The sequence below is a fragment of the Lissotriton helveticus genome, chromosome 8 (assembly GCF_964261635.1).
Source record: "Lissotriton helveticus chromosome 8, aLisHel1.1, whole genome shotgun sequence".
NCBI classification, from domain to species: Eukaryota; Metazoa; Chordata; class Amphibia; order Caudata; family Salamandridae; genus Lissotriton; species Lissotriton helveticus.
In genome coordinates, this window is record NC_136069.1 from 1728407032 (window position 1) to 1728428910 (window position 21879).

The 21879-nt window shown below is 46.0% G+C and overlaps 1 protein-coding gene across 3 annotated transcripts in view; it reads right to left on the reverse strand.

Annotated features, from left to right (window-relative positions):
• Nucleotides 1-3595: 3595 nt before the first annotated feature.
• LOC144773668 (uncharacterized) overlaps nt 3596-21879 on the reverse strand; it is a 106165-nt gene continuing 87881 nt past the window's right edge. For all 3 annotated transcript variants that reach the window (XM_078658816.1, XM_078658817.1, XM_078658815.1), the window contains one exon: nt 3596-5596. In XM_078658816.1, coding sequence (XP_078514942.1) covers nt 4413-5596 — 1184 coding nt within the window. In that variant the 3' untranslated portion in view covers nt 3596-4412. The remainder of the gene's footprint in view (nt 5597-21879) is intronic.

The following is a 21879-nucleotide window of genomic DNA, read 5'->3' on the forward strand; positions in this document are numbered from 1 at the left end:
GGATGGAGGGGTTTACTATGTTGATGACAACGTTTTTTGGATGCGATCAATTATTACAGTTGTAATGTTTTTGAACTGTATTCTGTTACTACAACAGAAAAAAAAAAAAAGTATAAGGAACAGAACCCAAATAAAGCACCTATCAAAATGCATGAGTTAGGTAGTGTAGTTGAAGAATCAACTACACAGGGAATGTTAATATGAAAATCGTTGCAATCATAGATGAATATGACATTTCTTCCTTATTAAACAGACTCACCTGCTGTGAACTCCACATCAACCTCGACTCACAAATATGTAGTTAAGCAGGCCGAGACCAAGGCCCGGGATTGCTGATCAATAGGTCACAGGTGGAGAGTGCGTAGCAGGCAGGCAAACGCTAGTCCGGAAACTCTTGATCAATCCCACGGATAGATGCAGCAACAATATAAAGGTCAAGAGCGAGTCCCCCAAAAAAGCACACATAGCCAGAGGGGTACATGACTCTTAAAACACCATAACCAATCAGGGCCAAGCACAAGCAGTGATCACACGCTCCCCATGCCAGATATCTGGACATGTGATCTACTGGCCGCATTGTGTGCGCACGAGCTCGAGACCCACCTGTAGTAACAATTAGACAATGTTTGATTCCAAAGGCAGCAACCCTCATTGCTGGCCATATAAGGTGCACAGCAAACTTACATAACCCATCCGGTTTTGTATACAAGAAGGACTCATACCAAGTGTACACTGAGACGGTGCTCAGACCTTGTGCCTGTTAATGTTCTCCTGACCGTTATGTTTAATCAAACAAACTGTTCCAGTTTTGTCAAACGCCTTTTGTCTTCTGTTATTTAAGGGATTTCCAACTCAAGTAACAATGTGGATGTGGCAATGGAACAAGCTTTAAGGTTGATTAGGTTTTTTCTGAAACACTAAGTCAGATGCTTTCTATATGTTTCTTTTTTTTTCCAGTGGGATCCATAGACGGGTGGGATAGATCATAAGGCACTGGGTGTCTGCAGCTGGACTCGTCTTTTTAAAGGGACAAACTCTCTCCTGACTTTCTAAACAAATTAGGTAAAGATTAGGAATAACCTCAAATCATTTAGGGCATTGGAGGGAAGATGAAGAGCACTATTGTGGCTGTTTGAGAAGCACCCTCCAACTTTCTAAGGAGATATACATGTAAAATTTAGCTTTTTTTGTTTTTCTTTTACCAGGAATTTCTTAGTGATAGGTTACTTTATTGATCCTTTTCTGTATCTTATATGTGCCTTGCCAGTGAGAATACCCAATCTCCCTCCCCAAATTGTCAGAGTTTGGTGTTGTGGTCATAATAGTGAATAAATAGAAGTAAAAAAAGAGCGTGGCCACCATTTTTCTATTTGTTTACTTTTGTAGTAATGGCGGCACCCACGCTTCAGCTTTAAACACCTTAAACTAAAGTGCGAGACCTGCGATTGCTTCAAAAGTAAAGAAATATAAATACATTTTGTCTATTTCTTTACGTTTGAAGTAATCACGGCACCGCGCTTTGCCTTAAGATGTTTAAAGCTAAAGCGCAGGTGGGGCGCTCGATTTGCAATGCATTAGCTCTTGCATTACTGAAAGTTTGAGCTATTAGTTTTGCATTTTTATTAGCAACGCCAAAAGTTCAAACTTTCAGTAATGCAAGACCTATTGCATTGCAAATGCTTGTTGTTTAGTTGGAACTGGTTCTCAGGGCCTTGCTTACAGGTTGGTAAACATTTTATATTCTGTATGAGCAGCAGTGTATCTCCCAATATGTGACTGAGCACTCTATGGTGCAAAAACTTCTTTGGAACATTCACCTCTTTGCTACCTTCCCCACACTACTCTACTCTACTCTGTGGAACACGTACAGTCGTGAATTTAGTTCTTTTTGCAACAGAACAAAAATATCTGAGCTGAAAGGGTCGTCAGGCAAGTTGGGTATGTAACTGTGCTCGGTGTCCTGCAGGAGGATCTCTGATGTCAGGACCTTAGATTTGATAGACTCAACCGGAGTAGGAGCACCACGTCCAATTGCAGGGTCATATTTCAGATCCAGCCCCTGGCTTTCGGTCCCGACAATCAAAATATTCCTAGCAGAAAGGAAAGTTTAAATTCTTCTGAGGACACGGAGGCGAGGATTATCCTACCCTGTGTTTGTTTTCTAACGTAAAGCCCCCCTAGTAGGGGATTCACATATATATGAAAGTTATCAGGTTATTATTCAGCAGATATCTATTAATTCTATGAATCAATGTAAACAATGGGTTTCTGAATTAGATTGCTTTATGAATTTCTCTTAAAGGGATTTAATTTAGTGTATGTGGATTATGATCCTTGAAGGGGTTAAGAAATTGGTGACAATATTTTTAAGTTTGCAGGAATAGATCAGAAGACTGGATAAATGAAAGAATTCTCAGTTCACAACAGACGTGCGAAACCGAGGGAAAGCAGAAGTAGGCTGGCTTCTTCTAGGATAACAGGATGTGGAATACTGGCAATATTCAGTTTTTCCCCAGTGTTCATGGGAGTTGTAGATCTATACTTCTTATATATAGCTGCTGGAGAATAAAGTGGAAAAAGTGTATGCGTAATCCTCACCTCTGCGTTAATAGAATGTAAACTTACCTTTACGATAGCAAGGCCATTTTTGATTCTTGCCTTCTGAAGCTCAACTTATTTATAGCTTCTGATACAGTCAATTACAACATGCCACTAAACACTCTGAAGAACAGAGTGGGGATAACACACTGCTGACCTAAGCTGTTTCTCCTTAGACCTGAAGAACCAGTCCTAATAAATTAACTTGAATACGACCGGATCAAATCAGACTTCTGTCATGCAAAGGGCATCGCAGGGTTCCATACCATGCCCAGGTCTTTTGAACCTCTACATGGAGCTTCTGACCACCCTCCTAAATCACTTGAAACTCGCCCACCATTTTTTATATAGAAGATAATTGGACTATCTAAAAGTTTCATATTTGAAGAAATATGCCTCCTAAACCAAAGTAGGCTGTTCTCAATGCGGCAGCTAGAATGAAATCTGGACTGAGACGCTTTGATCGCATTTCTCCAGTACTCATCCCTATTAACTGGCTCCTGATTAAGGTCACATGCATCTTCAAGGTAATCTTCACCACACTCAAAACCATGCGACGTGGCACCCCAAAACATCTGGCTCAAAAACATCCTGATCTTAGGGTAGCCACTCTTCACATTGCCGAATCATTACTTCTGGGACCTCCCAAGTTCAAGAAACAAAAAATACATCTCCTGCTCCCTTCTTGCTAAGTGCACCAAGAATATGGAACAAAATTCCTCTAGAGTTACACAAAAATCCCTCGCTCAATGCCATCAAGAACGTAAAACTAGTACGGATACTTGCTTTATTGATCTCAACTTAATGTTGTGTTGCAAATATAATCTGGGTGTTCCGCTCCAGTTGTCTTTAAAATTATGAAGTTTCCCCAGCATCTAGGATACTTCAGTAATCCATTATTTTTTTTTTGAAACTTTCCTATAGATGTGTACAGCTCTGACAACCCCGGGTCTGGTACGTGTTTTTATTAAACTGCTAATAATAGAAGAAAAAAAAATTGTTTTTCAAATAATGACGTTTACTTCTACAAAAAGCAACACTTTCAATGGATTCTACATTAATATTTCTGTATGTCTCATAAAAGACAACATGAAACAGAAATTTGAATCTTAAAATAGTCTGAGCATTAACTATTTAACTTGTTTCAAGAAAAACAGTTGGGTTCCAAAGTCTAACTCTCGTTTCAGTTGATAAATTAAACATTTTCTTAAATACTTTGCAGATCTTGTTCTTTTCTTTCTCTACATTTCTGAGTGTCCTCCCGGGAAGGGGAAGATACACAGTGGACTCCCATGTTCGACAATGAGAACCAACGTGGGCATTTGGCCATCAACACGTGATCTCTTGTGTGTGCGTTCTTGTATTACGTACTGCTATGCCTTCGAAATCCACCTGGGTAGAGGATGATGTCGCGGGGATCATGGAGCTTTTGAGGATTATTCTTTAGGTTGGGTTCTGTCTCCAGACGGGATTCAGTTTACAACGGAACTCCTTTCCGATTCCTGCTATGACAAGAATAATCACCTTTTATGAATGAGGTCACAGCTGAAGGGGCTCCGCACTGCTCTCTTACTGGGAGAAGGATAATACTCTTCTGGCGTGCGTGCAGATACATTTATGCTCCTACACATACTTCAAGAACTCTCCTCTGAATGTGCAGGTCACCAAAGCTGCTTTCAGAAGTAATCCAATGCCACAACCCTGTGCAGATTGTCTGTGACCTTTAATGTGTCTATTAATCCTTGTGTTGTTTCTGCACTTATGTGATAACCTGAAGCAAGAGCAAATCCACTGTGAAAACAAGTTCTCCGGCATCATTTTAATTCTATAGTTAGATTTTTTTCTTCAGCCAGGAGTTTGGTTGCATGTTTTCTCTCATGTCGAGTTACGTTAATTTTACTAGTGAAGCTTTTCCCGCATTCAGTGCATTGAAAGGGTTTCTTTCCTTTGTGCGTCAGCCTATGCCTGGCCAGACGCAAAGTGTCAATGAATTTCTTCCCACAGTCAGGACAGGTATACGGTTTCTCTCCAGTGTGTATTCGATTGTGCGTTTTCAGATAAGACACTCTGGAGAAACATTTGCCACACTCGCTGCATATGCAGCGTGTCTCCCCAGTATGGATTTTCTGATGCACCTTCAGATAATCGATCATACTAAAACTCTTCCCGCACTCGCTGCACTCGTAGGGTTTCTCTCCGGAATGAGTCTTACGGTGTCTTTTCAGGTCAGATGGCCCCCTAAACGCCTTCTCACAAACCCCACATTTATAAGCCTTCTCTTTGGCATGCACCAGTCTCTCGTGATGCAAACGATAGGACGCCTGTGCAAATACTTTCCCACATACCGTGCATTCATGCACAGTGTCATCAGTGTGCTCCTTCTTATGTCTGTTAAGAAACTTCTCTTTACAAAAGCGCTTTCCGCATTCATCACATTCAAATGGCTTCTCTCTTTTTGGTTTAATCACACTTCCTGGTTTAATGCCACTCTGGTTTAGTGTCGTAGCATTGGCATCTTTTTTCTTGTTTGCAGTGGATGAATGTTTGCGCTGGTGCAGCTTCAAACTTCTCAAAAAGCTGTAAGTCTTTCCACATTCTTTACACTGAAAGAATTTCCCTATTTTACATCGGAAATGCTTCCGACTCACGGGAGAGGACTGTCTGATGCTTTTGCTGCTCTCAAGACATCTTTGTGCACGTGCTTCTGGTGTCAACTCATCCGAGCTGTCGGTATCACTGTCCGGACCCGGCTCATCATCACAACTGTCAGCCCTGCTACAGATTTGGGGGGGTTCTTCTGTGGGCACTCCCCTTCGCTTGGTTGAGCTATCACTACCTTCGCAATCAAGGGAGGGGTTGAGTTTATTTTCGAAGACACTTTTATGTATTCCTTGCTGTGAACACGGAAGGACCTCGTTCCTGACCAACGTGTGGTCCGGGTGCCGCCTGACCGGAATCACTTGATTATCTCCTTCAGACACTCTCCAGAGCTCGGTCCCTGTTGGATGGAAAGAGAATTCAAAATCAAATCTGAACGTATTGAAGTGCTAAGACAATCAGAACAGTGATGCTGGAAGGGATTCATTGATACTTAGGCACATTCAAAGTTAATCACAATACTAATGGCAAAATGTGTAGAACACGGGCAAACTAAACAGCAGCAGTCCAAACAGTGCAACACCGCTATTAATCAACCTTGCTTTAACAGCTGGAGGGAGGAAAACAATCCATGCCCATTCAACATCAGTCTTCTCTGCTGTGAGGGCTACGCGAGATCTTAACTGATGTGATTTTTAATGCTTGTTCCTGTCTGGAGGGTCACTGATTTTTACAAACATGGCAAGTTTATGTGTTAAGTATTTCTTGAATTTCCACAAACCACTGTAGATACTCCAGCAAGGGAAGCTGGATAACTCTACGGAACCGGTGACACTAAAAGACAAATACAGGGCTTGCAAGCGGCAGTCACAGAGGGAAAATAATAAATGTCAGCATTTGTAAAGCGCACAGCTACCTCCAACCGAAGTGTCGCGGCGCTGTCCGTATACCGCTTAGGAACCCTTCCTGGCTTTTCCCTGTGAAATGTCCACTCCTGGGCACCCCCAAGGTGAAGCCAGGCATCCCAGCGCTGTTGGGGCCGTTGTGGAGATTAAGCAAGCTATTGCCCGGAGTTGCAGAGTGGGACCCATGATTAGAATAGGCACCGAGGCGAGAATTAACAGGTCCAAGGAAATTGAGCCCAAGACCCGCCGAGGCGGGAATTGAACCCTGGTCCCGGGCCAGAACTCTGCATCAGGATCTGCCGATCTACCCATTGAGCCACACTTCTCCACATCTGAGCATGTCCAGAACAGACAAATGTCACAGCAGGTTTAGAATGCCATGCACATCTCAGGGCATTTTTAGAAGATAAGGAACAGGTGAAATTATATCCAGAACGCCATACGCATATGTTAAGACAGCGGTTAAGTGGCTGCTATTCATTTCATAATGCCAACATTTTATTTATTTATTTATTTTTATTTATTTGTGTATTTTATAAAGCGCGCAGCGACCCCAACGGGGCATCCCGGCGCTAGCAAAAAGGCTCTGACATCAGGAGGAATCAGTAAGGTAACCAAACTAAGAAGAAAAGAGAAGGGTTTTCAGGGATTTACGAAATGCGGGTTCTGTTTGGGAAGCGCGAAGGGCTAGGGGGAGTTGGTTCCAGTGCTGAGAGGCGCAAACCGCAAAGGTTTTGCCACCTGCTCGGGAACGTTTAAAGCGGGGAGTTTCCAGCAGTGAAAGGGCATTGGAGCGTAGTAGCCTGGATTTAGCGTAAGGGCGCAGGGTGGTCTTCAGATGGGCTGACCCAGTGCCTTTAGATGCACGGAAGGCCAGCGTCATTGCCTTGAAGACACACCTTTTCGCAATGGGTAGCCAGTGAAGTTTACGAAGATGTGGAGAGATGTGGTGTCTGGCGGGGATTCTCTCCACCAGCCGAGCAGCGGCATTTTGGACCGTCTGTAGTTTGTGACACAGGCCGGCTGTGATACCAAGGTAGAGGGCATTGGCATAATCAAGATGGGAAATGATTAGTGCCTGGATCACAGTCTTACGGCAGTCCTCTGGCAGATAGTTAATAAGCCGTTTGATTATTCTAATTTTAGCAAAGCAAGAGGCAGCTACGGTCTGTACCTGGGTGTTGAAGCTGACATGATGTCTATTTCGTATTACTGGATAGCAGATCAGAATTTGGTTTATAATTTTTGAAAAACATTCAATGTTATGTTTTGTTCAAACGGATTGGAAAACCTCATACTGTGGGGGAGAAACATATAGAGGGGGGAGGGGGTTCATCAGCAAAGGCCCATGGGAATCCTGAAACGAAGAAAGCTGCAGGAGGTGGGCCAGTATAGGACTCCTTTCAGGCACACCAGTGTCCTCTGCAGACTTCTTCGCATTAGCGACATCCAGTGAAGAAAGTGTCAGGCACCCCTACTGTTCATCTTTAGAACTTAGGAGTCTATGTGACTGAACGCGCGTTTAGAAAATGTTCAGCCGGATGCCTTGTCGGAGAGTGAGACCTGCGGGCTTGCACCAGTGCCATAGTACCATTCACAATGATACCACTGCTCTAGACTCAGTGTGAACCGGCACACCTTCCCGATTGTTTATTGTGTTCTGTTCCGTGTTTTTCGAGTCTTCACATAAACAGGCGATAAGTGTAGGAGAGTAGGGTCTGCTTCCTATGGACACTCCCACTTTTTGCTGTGATTCACTGGTTTTTCGACTTTAGTATGGCTGTGGCCCTGCTAATCAGGCCCACAGCCTAGCTGTACTCTCTCTAGATTGATACCACATACTTTAGGCACATACCAGATTGGTTACTGGGTCACCCTTGTGAGCCCCTGAATAGAGTACCCTAGGTACCCAGGGCATAGGTGCACCTTAGGCCTACCAGGGGCTGCAGCATGTATTGTGCCACCCCTGGTTAGCCTTCCAAACTACACCACCTTACCCAGGCTGGAAGTACAAACCTGTGGTGTCAATCACCCCTTACATAGATATAGTATATCTATATCTACCTTATATATAGACACATAGTAACCTATAAGTCACTCCTATGGCAGACCTTGACAATCCTGGAGGCAGAGTGCTTGGTTTTCTGTGAGATGGTGCCCTAGCATGAGCTGAGCCCCTCTGCAGTTTTCAGAACCATCTCCTTATAGATGTTCTCTGATATAGCCATACCATATACTCTTAAATGCATTATAATCCTCGCGGTTAATGAGGTTTGGCTTTATCAAAACATGTTGTGTAAGGTGTCAAACAGTTTGGAATACTACCCCCTCGCCAGTTCTGGCAGCGAGGGTAGGATTCCACCCTTCTAGAGGGAGAAGACATGTAGTTACTTTTAAACCCGGTTAAAGTTAAACTGATCCCCAGCTTCAAAAATATGGGTGCTGCTGCCACAGACTCCTGCTGTTGGACGAAACTCCGACAGGGGAGGCCTGGACAATAGGTTTCCTGTCCAGGGAGGTGCTAGCACCTCCCCACATAGGCTTTAGTGTATTGGGGCCGGGAGGGGTGCATTCAGTAAATGCTTTTCAGACACTGCCTGGGGCACACAAGGTGCTCCATGCATTTCCCAGTTCAAACCAGTTGCTAGGGCACTCAGCCCCAGCTCTGGCGCGAAACTGGACGAAGGGATGTAACCATCCCCCTCCCCAGGTTCACCCATAGGCGGGACCTTAGAGTTAGTCCAACCCCTAAACTTACTACAAGTATAGAACCCCAGTCCCTAGGACTTTAGATTACCATTTTCGAAACTCTGCAACATATATCTTGGACCTTCGACATTCCATATCGACTTGAAGACGGAAGAAATCTACCTTGTGGTCAAGGAGTGAACACCCTGTTCAAACAGGCACCAACTGCATCTTTGCTGGTCTGCATTTTCGAGGCTCCCACCGGATCTCGAAGAAACTGCAACACAGGACACGGACTTCCAGACATCTCGGACGCTGACCTGCGCTCCCAGCACAGCTGAGACCTGTGGCGGACACGAGAGACGTGGGACCGGAACTCCTGGACATCCTGCATTTTGCAACCTGCACCTACTTCCTGAGGTATCACGAAGTTGTGCATTGGGGTGCTTGAAGCACCAACCCAGGGCACATTTTGCACCGAAGCTCAGAGGCCCACACTCCACGAGTGTCCTGTGGACCCGCTTTGTGGATTTCAGCTCGACGAGTCTTCGCTGTTCCTAGTCCGTTGGCTAGTGAGCCCCCACGAAGACTAATCTTCACTTTCTTCAGCTTTCCTGGTTGCTCCAGGCTTGCTCCAACTCCTCTCCAAAGGGAGAGTTCCTCAGACCTTGCTGGTCTGCACAGAAGCCCATCTCAACATCCTGCGTGGATTGTATGTGCCAAGGCTTGTTGGGTCCAATCCGGATACAGACACCGCAGTCAACTAGATCCTTCGTGGGACAGCCCGAATCCAGCTCCTGGTCGTAGTCGACGCCTCCTGGTCCTCGTGGCTGAAGAGACAAGCTTCACCTTTTCACCTGAAATCAACCCGACATCGGCTGGCATCTTCCGATCGCCATCCTGGTCACTGGCTATTTTATTTATTTTGCGTGTTTGTAGAGCGCTAGAATAGACTCCCAGGGGAGTATCTCCGCGCTTTATGACTGTCGAACCTACAGGAGAACAAGTTACATAACTGCAATCCAATTCTGAGACGGTATAGTTAGCCCTGGAACAGGAACGTCTTCAGCTTTTTCCTGAAGGCCAGATGATTTTCAAACTGCCTAAGCTGGAGAGGGAGGCCATTCCAAATCTTCGGTCCCCTTACCGACAGAGCCTTACCCCCTTGCCTTGCCCGCTTGATCCTAGGAATCATAAGAAGCAATTGATCACTGGACCGCAGAGCACGGGAAGGGACATACGGCACAAACTTGTCTGCCAGATAAGAGGGACCCAAACCATGAAGTCCTTTATGTATCGTACAACATATCTTAAAGGTGACTCTCTGACGAATGGAGAGCCAATGAAGCCTGGCAAGAAGTGGTTTTGATGGTGTTCTGGGAGGAGCATTAACCACCAGCCTAGCTGCAGTATTCTGCACAACCTGCAACCTGTCCAGATCCTCCTCATTAGCTGACAACAAGAGACCATTACAATAGTCGAGACGACTGATAACCAGCGCCTGGACCAGGGTCTTTCTAATGGTGTCTGGAAGCAGTGGGAAGACTCTGCGCAGTAGTCCTATAGTTCGAAAACAGGACCCCACAATGTTGGTAACATGCTGCTTCAGGCTGAGTTCTTGTTCCAGACAGACCCCTAGGTTCTTGACTATCTGCTTAGGCTCAGGGACTGGGCCAAGATCTAGAGGCCACCAGTCAGCAGCCCAGCAGATTTTAGCCTCCCCAAAGAGCATAACCTCTGTCTTTGAAACGTTGCACTGCAACTTATTCAAAGACATCCATTGGGAAACTGCTCTCATCCCCTCAGAGAAAGAATGTAATACCTCTGGAGTTAGATGGTCAAAGGGAAAGAGCAGCTGAGTATCGTCCGCATATGACACTGGGCAAAAACCAAAGGCTCTCAGGATATTCGCCAGGGGGGCCACATAGATGTTGAATAATGTAGGGCTCAAACAAGAGCCCTGTGGCACCCCCTTAGTAATCCTGGTCTCCTTGGATCGAAAATCTCCCATGGTGACACATTGGGTTCGATCCAGAAGAAAGCTCTTTAGCCAAGCCAATGCCATGCCCCCTAGTCCAGTCTCAGTCAGGCGCTCAACCAAAATTTCATGTGAGATGGTATCAAAAGCTGCCGATAGATCCAGCAGCACCAGGACAGCTGATGTTCCTTTGTCCTGGAGCATGCGCAGATCATCGGTAATTGACAGCAATGCTGTTTCCGTGCTGTATTTTGGTCTAAAGCCCGACTGAGATGGATCTAGTGCACCAGTGTGTTCCAGGTGATTAGACAAGTGCTTGTTGACATGCTTTTCTATGAGCTTTCCCAAGAATGGTAAAAGGGAAATGGGTCTCAAATTAGTCATGTTAGCCCACTAGCGATCCAGACTCTGTCCCCTCTGCTTTCGGGTTCTTCACATCTTCGATCCACCCTTGGATCCACTGAGACACTTTTCCTCTGGTCGCCTGCAGCACTTCTTCGCAGCTCTCCATTGGAATAGACGACGAAACCCGACACCAAAAGGCACCTATGCACCCGGCTTCCCAGGGTGAGGTAACACGAGTACTTCAGTGCTCCCGTGGGTCTTGACTCTCGAAGTGTCCTAGTCTAAAAGGGTTCCATCGTAGTTCACCTAGAAGTGTCCTTAAACTGTAACTTTGTAACTTGTTTGTTCTCTATAGAAAGTCAATGGTAACACGCGACTGTTTATACACTGCACGCGTCTCCCGTGGGCCTCCTACTTCCTAACCTTTGGTGGTTCTAGGCAGCCCCAGCGATTCCACAGGCCCTAGGCCTGCTTTCTAACTCTCACGTGGTTCTAATACCACTATTTTAGTATATGGTTTGTGAGGCCCTTAGGGCATAACGTATACTGTGAAACTTTTCGTATGCTAATCAAGTTCCTTGTATTGTACTTATACCTCTGACCTTAAAGAGTGCACAGGGGTTGTGTTTAGAATAAATACATATATATATTTGATATATACCTTGTGTGCTTTCATTTGATCATTCAAGAGATTATAATTGGTAAAACAACTTGCTTAACTCGTCTCCAAGTCAACTCGTCTCCAAGTCTCAGCCTGAAGGCTGCTCTCCACAGCTACCACTAGGATATGACCTCGCGTCCGGCTGCCTGAACACAGGAAGTGAGGTCCCTGGTCGTTCGAAGCGGTGGGGGACTTGAGCGAGACAGTGAGTCGAGCTCCTGCCTCAGCTGGGGGTAATCATGAGTCCCGTGGATCACGTCGCAACCAGCAGGTACTGGTAACACTGTGAGTAAACTGCCTGGCTAGTTGATTGAAGGTGCCTGCTGAAAGTTACCCTCAAATTAAAATAATCATTAGAAGCGCAGAGATGAATTGAGAAAGAACTCCATCCAGTAGCCGGCCATAAGAGTCTTGGTTACTCCGATCCCTGTGGCCTGTCGGGGGATGGCGGAGCATACGTGCTTGGGCACCAGTGCAAAGCCTACCACTACAGCCTGCTAAGTTAAACATATGATACCAAAAAAGTGAGCAGTTAGTGCGGAGCCCAGGTAACCAAAGAGGGCTGCCCGGCCTGTGCTACTTGAGGACTCCCAACAACATTAATTACTGCCATGTTAACCTGCTCTTTAATGCACACTCTTACATAGAAGACCCTAAATTAACCATTTTAAAAAACTGCTCGACAGTGGCAAAGAACTGACCTCCTGTCCTACCGGTGCTGCTGCCCATCCTGTGTGTTGGCCTTCCAGAGGCTTGCGTCCGATCACGAATGTTATGAGTGAGGGCAGGTAGTCCGTGCTGAGTGTCTTTAAAAGACACAGGCACGGCTCGCAAGCCCAAGTGGTGCCACGCACTGCATAAGCTCCTTGCTCTCGCTGTGCGAGGACTACTCCCACTTGTGCAAACTTCCAGCACCTGTCTGCAGCAAGGGACTGTGACAGACAGTTAGCGACCCAGCCATCGGCAGCAGCTAGGTTTTATTTTATCACCTGCAACCCCAGTGACTCAGAGACACGCTCGATAAGTGTAAAGAATTAAACAGGTTAACCCTGCTACATTGATATAAATGTTTATGTCAAAGTTTTAGAGTACTGAATGAATGAATGAATGGAGATTTGTATTGCGCAACTTAGCCCAGGGCGCCAACAACGGACAAAACACATAGTCTCAGGGCACCGGATCCAAGATCTACTGATAGGCCTCGGTAAAGAGCCAAGTTTTAAGTAGTTTGCGGAAGAGTGCCAGAGAGGATTGTTCTACCAGTGCTGGAGGGAGGGAGTTCCCGAGCTTGGGCACCAGGGTGGAGAAGGCTCTGCCTCCCCACCTAGCTCTTGCGAATCTGGGAACTAAGAAGATTTTTACAGGCCGAACGGAGTGCTCTACTGGGAGTATACTGTACTGGCAGTTGGCTTGCGATGATTTACTATCGCAAAGGGTTAATCCCTGCTGGTAAGTCGGAACATGTATGTGTACAATGAATCATGCTGAATATTCGCAAACTGTATTTTATGAGGTTTGAGAATACCTGGGAGTTACTTTTCTCACAGAGATCGTTTTTCTTTACATGTGGAACTTGTACTTTTGTATTTCGAGTTCAGCATTTAGTTTAGTAGCAGTTTTCTCGCTAATAAAGTAGCGCAAAGGGTTAATATATCAGTTCATATTGATTTCTGAAGTGGGCCATATTAAACAGAAAAAAGGATGGCAGGTTTCAACAATGTTCAAAAACCCTTTTCAGTTGTGTTATTTATGATTCTCTAGGTCTTCCATGTGTGATTGTAGGTCCACCTGCTGATCATGGATCCGGACTATCTCCTGTCCGCAATTAGATTTTTAAAGATTAAGAACACTTAGGAGTGGACTAGGAACAAACCTCTTCAGTACTGGACACTTCGAGAGTCAAGACCCACGGTAGCACCAGAGTACTAGTGTTACCTCACCCAGGTAAGCTGGGTGCATAGGTGTCTTTTCGTGTCCGGTTTCGTCGTCGTTTCCTATGGAGAGCTGCAAAGGAGTGCTACAGGCGACCAGGTGAAGAGTGTCCGGATGGATCCAAGGGTGGATCGGAATTCTAAAGAACCTGAAAGCAGAGGGTACAGAGTCTGGGTCACTAGCCAGTGACCAGGGAGGCAACAAGAAGATGCCAGCCGATGTCTGGTGATTTCAGGTAATGTAGGTGAAGCTTGACTCTTCAGCCACGAGGACCAGGAGGCATCGATGACAACCAGGAGCTGGATTCGAGCTGTCCCATGTTGGATGTCGAGTGCTGCGTCGGTATCCGGATTGGACCCAACATGCCTTGGCAACAGCAACCCAGACAGAATGGAAAGATTGGCTTTGGTGCAGACCAGCAAGGTCTGAGGGACTCATCCTTTGGAGGAGAGTCAGAGCACGTCTGGAGCAACCAGGAAAGCCCAAGAAACAAAAGAGATTCCTTTGTGGGGACCCACCAGTCGACGGACCAGGGATCACGAAGGGGCCTCGAGCAGAAATGTAGGAAGGTGCCCACGGAACACTCGTGGAGTGTAGGCCCACAAGCTTAGGTGCAAAAGGTGCTCAGGGCTTGGACTACAAGTAGCCCTATGCAGAACTTCGGGAAAGCTTGGGAAGTGGATGCACTAGCAAATGTGCTGGATGTGCAGGAGTTCCGGTCCCACGTCTCATGATGGCTGTGGGTCTCAGCTTTGCTGGGGACTCGTGTCGGCCTCGGAGATGTCTGGAAGTCCATGTCCCGTGTCGCTGATGCTTCGGGAACCTCGAAAATGTAGACCGGTAAGATGCTTCTTTGGTGCCTGTTTGAATAGATGAGTCACTCCTTGACCCCAAGGGAGATTTCTTCAGTCTTCCAGTTGAAATGGAATATCAAAGGTCCAAGATATAGGTTTCAGAGTTTCGTCTAGGGTAATCTAAATTCCTAGGGACTGGGTTCCTATACTTATACTAAGTTTAGGGGTTGGACTAACTCTAGGGTCCCACCGATGGGAGGACCTGGGGAGGGGGTGGTTACTCCCCTTCCCCTTTGTCCAGTTTCGCGCCAGAGATGGGCTGAGTGCCCCAGCAACCGGTTTCAACTGAGAAATGCACGGGGACACCTTGTGTGCCCCAGGCACTGTCTGAAAAGCATTCAGTGAATGCACCCAGCTTGCCACAATACACAAAGCCTGTCTAGGAAGATGGTTACACCTCCCTGGAGAGGAAACCTATTGTCTATCCCTTGTTACTGATAGATCCAATTCATAGGGACTATCCCGTACCAGCTGGAGAGGCTCAACGTAGTAGCACTGGCGACTACAATCACGACTCAACCCTCCCAAGGCCAGCCCTCAACTTCAATTTTGACTTTGTACCCTGCAGTTAGTTCTCACCCGGCAAAGAGCACGAAGAAAGATAAACAAATTGGACCATGGGCCCCTCAGCCGGCCCCCACCCCCTGCATACCAGCAATGTCCCTGGCCCTTCAACTTCTCTGTGCTCTAGGACTTCAACGATCTCCTTACTAGGCTCACTGACTCACTTGAATCTTCTCGATCTCCCTGCCTCCCTCCTGTGCTTGCTCATTTGACCGCTGTAGAAAGCAAGCTGCTCGAGGCTATGGGGCTTGGCGATGGAGCACGCTGTAAGGAGAAATTCAAGCCTACTGCTCTAACTGCAGCTTTACAGATTATTACCCCCTCCCCGGACATGCTTCGGACTAGTTCCCAATGTCCCATGTCTCCTAGTTTGCTACTGTCTCGAGCTCCCCCTGAGGTTTGAATGTCTCATCACCACCATGAAACCCTCAACATATGATTTTGCCGGTCTCTAATCAATCTCCACCAGACTCGGCCCGCCTTAGGGGCCGCTCACCAGTGATCCACTTACCCCCAGCTGCTTGCCCCTTTGTTGTGAGTCTTGTTAATGTCCCCAGACTTCAGCCCCTGGCGATGGAGAGTGGAGAGTACTGAGCAGCTAACGAACATGGCCACCCATGGCTACACTCTCTCAGGCTGCCAATCTAGTCTGTTTTCTGATTCTGTTTGCTCAGAGTACCTTGGGTGGGCTTTATGAGAAACAAATATGTGAAGGGGGGGCGGGGATTGGGGGGTCTGCATAATTGTCAACTTTGCTAATCAATCACTGGGGATTTGAATCGTACATCCTACCTGGGCCTAGCATGACAAAGCAATGTGAAGCTGTTGCCATTACAGCATTTCTACAGAGACCTGGGTACAGGAGGAGGGGTAATGAGGGAAAAGAATGCCCCTGAGCAGACTATGAAAGACTATTATTCTGTGCCAGTGTTTATCTGGTGACCGCGGCACTGATTGACTTAGGTTTACCCTCCTGTCGCCCAATGTTGATTGTGTTGAAGTTACCATCCCCGACAGGGCGAGCACGACGCCACCAAGACGTGTCTGTCTTAGGACGTGTATCAGATCTATAACAACGCCCCACTGGCATTGAAAGGCCCGTTAGTAAGGTTAAGATGTTACGCTGGAAGTAGTTGTTCTCCTTGGTAAAACTAAGAGTTAAGAATTGGGTAGACTTTAGTTCACTTTATGGAATGGTCATCTTACAGGAGAATCGAGCCCCAAATGAGGTCAACTGTGATGTGTTTATTTGCTATTCCATCCCAGCCCTTTCTTCTGGCATGGGAAGGGCTTGCAGTCTGGTTTACAACCTCCCCAGACCCCACTATTTCTCCCATTCCAACTCACGGCAGGCTAATTCAAGCATTCCAGGTCAAGTGGTCCAAATCTTTGAGTTTTTTTCTAATCGATTTTTACAATGACAATTTTTCCAAGTTCAATGCTAACCTGGTTTCCCTTTTTGATTTCATATTTGATCTGGAACTTAGCTATTCTCATGATGATTAGAGTTTAAATATCGTATTTTTGGGGAACTTCAGTGCAAAACTGGGTTCGGCGGTGGGTGGTGCCACTGCTCTAGAACCGCAGAGGTCTAATTCCTTCTCCATGGCCGTCCCTGTTGGCCATAGGAACTGCAGAGGATCCAAGTTATCGCCAGATTTGCATAAATATGGTTTGTGTAATGTGTGCGAACGGCTGCAGCAACATTGTCTTAACACCTACTGTTAGAGGAGGGGCTGGAATCTCGCTCATTCTTTTTAGTGGGGACTTTCATGAATTATTCAGGGATGGCATTTACCCCCTCCCCATCACTCTGTGTTGTATCCTCAGGGTACTGCCATGGCAGAGGGGGCACAAAGTTTCAACCACGCAGTGATGGGCTCGGCCTTGCATGGAGGTCGTCTAGTTGAAGGATGCACCCAGCAGGCTCTGGTCATTTGCGCACACTCTATGGTTGTCCAAGACTGACTTATGACCCCACATGTAGTGTGGACTCCTTTGTTCTTTAGGGGCCACTATCAAAACACGTTATAAAGCCCTTCTCAAATAACGGCCCGTGGTCCATTCTTGGTTCGATAAGGTCTACAGAGAGGCCAACTGTTGCCTACAAAAGTGCCATCAGGGCCTTTCCTCGGGACTCAGCGGTGGTCTCCTCCAGTAGAAGAGAGCTGTATGTAGAAGAAAGGCGGCCTTATGGGAGAACGCCTGGTCAACACTGGTCACTTCCAGCAGGACCAGAAATCCCTGCCTGTTTTGACATACTGTTAATCTTTTTTTATCATCATCATCATCAAAAGAGGGGGGCAGAAGAGGAAAAACTGGGTTCACCCTCTTCATTAGTATTTACTTCAAAAAAATAGAAACCCAGTAGGGGAAGAGCGCCGAATTCTCCACCGCGATGTAATGTTTAGAACATAGTTTTTCTTAGAAACCCCTCACCCACCAGGGTTGCCCCTTGTAGCATGCTTCATCATTGGGCGTCATCCCAATTCGCTTTCGCTGCAGAACGAGGCGCGCTCCAACAACGCGAATATGCGTGAGCACTTAGATCTGTTAACAATAACAAACTTTTCAAACTTGATTCTAAGATTATCTGTGCCAACATTAGTGCAGACACCTGGGTGGGGCACTTGAAACAAGTTTATCACACGTCAGATCCAGTCAGTGGGGAGCCAGACATTTGCATGCCCTCCTTTCCTTTGAGTTTTTAGTGGACGAAGGAGCTGAAACTATACGCTAAAGTTCCATGCACAAAGACCCGGACCCATATAAGTTGGAGGTGGATTTGTGGGCACCTATTTTAACAAACCCTGCCAATTTAGCATGCAAGACCAGCTGGCCCAAGTCGTGTTGCTCAGACATTATCATCCAAAAAAAGAAACATGGCATCTCCTTATTATAGGCCTACATCCCTTTTGGACTGTTCAGTGTACATTATTGGCAGGGTTGTTCTTAAGAGAATCATGTACTTGGTAACCAACAGTCCCCGCCTCGGTTTTCCTATTTGTTTTTCAGTGTATCTTTCAAAATGTCCTACTTGGTATTGGTTAAGTATGTGTTATGTCCCTCCTTTTTCCCTGTTGGGCACGCCTATGGCTATTGGCCCCTTTACTGGTATTATTGTTGCTTTTTTCGGGGTCTGTTTCTCCGGGTTCTCTTTTTTAAATTTGCCTTGCTTTTTTTTTTCTTTCTTTCAAGGAACCACATTATTTCAAGTCAACCATGTGATAGTGTAACAGTTGAAATATTAGCGTCTCTGCTCAATGTATTTCCCGGTACGTCAGTACATACATTTTGTATTTTGCTTTTAGGCACCGGGTGATGCAGACTGTGAGGCAAGCACCATTGTTTTTTGTTGTTGTACTTTAACGTAATCTGTGATATTGTTATATTTGATATGTTTCTTTTCTAATATTGTTAGTTGGAGTCAAGTGCATGAAATTTTAACAACTGAAATATTACCGCTTGTGCCTTGATTATTTTTTTTTACTTTGAGGGAAACTTGTTCGGAGGCAACTCTGTTCGCTTTTGTTAAAGTGCTTTTTTTTTTAATGCAGATTTATATAGCGCAAACTCGACTATTGGAGCGCTTTATATGAGCACCGGTTACATTACACAAATACACATTCAGGCACGGGGAGATTAAGTGATTTGCCTAAAATCACTGAATGTGGACGTGACCCTGGGGCGCGAACGTTGGTCTCCAGCACCAAAGTCGACAATCTAGAAGTCAGACCACATCCTCTCACTTTGCCTAACCGGAGTGAAACAGGATATAGCCAAAAGCAACATAAAATAAAGCACCACTGAACCTCTGTCCGCTTGGATTTCAATCGTTGAAATAAAGTAATGAATTTGTCTAGAAATCATTTTGTATTTCATGCTGTGGCTGCCCCTGAACTAATGAGGTCCTCAGGGCAAACGTTGACTAATCCTTTCCTATCCTGGAAGCACATTCCACGCTAGTCCTTCTTCGAGGTCTAGAGCTGCTGCTACTGAGGAAGTATTCTATACATTGCCGCTTCTTATTAATGCAAAGAGTTTTCAAGCGGTGGTGTGTGCGCCGGGTCGAAGGGAGTTGAGCATGTTTCTATTTGCTAAAGTGTCCCTTTAACAGGATTGAGCCCCCATCCCTCGTTGTTCCGTTGCTGCCAGTGGGCTTTAGGATGTGTAATTTGTTTTTTGAGTCTATTGTTTACAAAGATAGAAGTGAGACTACAAGTCCCAGACTCCAATGTCGTTCACCAAAAGATAGGAAAGGTGTTGCATTATCAAAACCGCAGAACGCACCATTCTTTGAAGTGTGTCAACCTCTTTGTGCTCTACCCTCCAAACATGAACACAAAACCTCTCGCTCTGCAAAAAAAAAAAAGAAAATACTCCATCGATTTTATTAGCTCACCCCAAAACCGCTTATCAAGCTCCTAAGAGTCGCATAATGTTGATATATTGATATTAAAGTTGCTTGCACCAGTTGTCAGTTCTGCATGGTGTGATATATTTTATCAGATCAGCAAAAGATCTTCAAGAAAGGTACAACAGATACGTTTTCTGAACCTCCTATTCTCTTCTGCACATGTGGGGAGAGTCATCATGGACACAACCTCAACAGTGAGTACAAGTGTGGTCTTAAAACACGTTGGACTTTTTATGACGACCATGGAAGAGTGCTTCCTAAGCCTGCTGCAATCAAAAATACTGACACACGTTTGTTATCACACTTACTTCATGACTCTTGCTCATTCTTATCTGGTGGTTATCGACTTCTCCTCGCGGTGGGTTCAGAAACTGCTTCCATTAAGCAGTAGTAACTTCCTGTCCAAGGAGGCCCGAGACTGATCAAGTTTATACTTTGTGGTCTTCTGAAATGGACCATTTGTCTCTGTATCCGTCCTCCAGGTGCCCTACTTGTAAGCAGGCATGGCTGGGAGAGATGGAGACCCACCAGAAGCGGTGTTCGGGCGCTAGAGCACCCGCGTCAAACCACGCACTAGCTGGAAGCCGAGGCACTGAAGTTGCTGCCCATTGGGACACCACACTCCTGCCATGGAAGGAATGCATTTATGCCTTGGTAGCTTCAACTGTCAAATCAAAATCATCCTTGGTTTGGAGCCTAGGAACTCAAGCCGATAGGAAAACGCATCCATCACCGGTGGAATTATTACAAGCAAACCTGAATAACTCGGGGCTGCATTACAGTCCTCGCTTTTGCTTTATCTCCATTCTTGTTTTTCCTGCGATCACGTGAATACTCGGTCTTCCTTTTTTCACAAATCTTCTTTCATTTTCTTTTTCGGACATGCACTAGCTCTCAGCCACCCCCATTCTCGGGAGAGCTCTGCTCCAGTTTGGATGTCAGCTTTTGTAAGGGAATGCTAATCATCAACAGGAAACATTCAACGTTGCTTTTTAGAGCAGATTTAGGGGAATACAAACAGGACACTTGTTTTAGCTCTTCACAGCCATCAGCAGAGTCCCGCTGGTGCCGACTAGGTGAATTTCATTGTTAAAGGCGCCGCGTGTATCTCCTCACAGTTTAAAACATAAATCAGAGAGCTGCAACAGCCTGTAGGAAAGCACAACCCTCGGCTCCCAAACAGGTTGGCAGCATACCTCTTGTTGTCTCAAGCCATGCCTTGGGAGCTCATGCACGCATTCTACCTTTGCATTATGGGACTTGTAGCATTACATTAACAGAACGGAAACACGGAAACCATGGCTGGGTATGCTCTCTGGCTCTCTCCGAAGAGCTCTGTTCCTGTTCGCGCATCGGCTTCTTTAAGGAAGTAGTGCACATAAACAGGAATGAATATGCTACTTACCAGTATGCATCTGTTCTTGGCATGTAGGGCTGCTAACATTCATATCTTAGCATTAGATCGCCGCCTAGTGTTGGGTCCGGATGATCGCACATTGTTGTCCTGGAAGAGTCTTCGAAGTATCCTGAGATGGGTGGCTCCTCCCCTGGACTACAGTGCGCATGGGCATCGGCTCCATCCCCAGATTGTTTTTCGCCATTGTGGCAGAAGATGGAGTGAAAAGTGCAAAGGATGTCCATGCTAATGAATAAATACAATAGTATATCTGCAGCTGCGACAGGCACCGGGGAGGAGGGCGGGCGATATGAATGTTAGCAGCCCTACATGCCAAGAACAGATGCATACTGGTAAGTAGCATATTCAGTTCGAGGCATGTGGGCTGCTAAATTCATATCTTAGCATAGAACACATAGCAGTCCCTCCATCAGCGGCGGTAGCCTGTGCCAGCTGCAGAAACCTGAAAAAGTGTTTTGAGAACAGCCTGTCCTACAGCAGCTTGCTGCTTGGAATGTACATCAACACAGTAGTGTTTTGTAAAGGTATGTGGTGTAACCCACGTGGCTGCTCTGCAAATATCCTCTAAAGGAATGTTCCCTAGGAAAGCCATGGATGCCCCCAATTTGCGTGTGGAGTGCGCCCTTGGGGGTATCGTTAAAGTGCGCTTGGCCTTTTGATAACAGATCTGGATGCACTTAACAATCCACCTGGCTATTCCTGCTTTGGAAATAGGGTTGCCTTTGTGTTGTGGTGCGAAGGCAACAAAGAGTTGTTTTGTCTTTCTAAAGGGTTGTGTCCTGTCTATGTAGTACATCAACGCCCTCCGTACATCTAAGGTATGGAGCATTCTTTCCGCCACCGTTTGTGGGTTTTGAAAGAATGCCGGTAAGTCAATAGTTTGGTTGAGATGAAACTGTGACACCACCTTCGGAAGGAATTT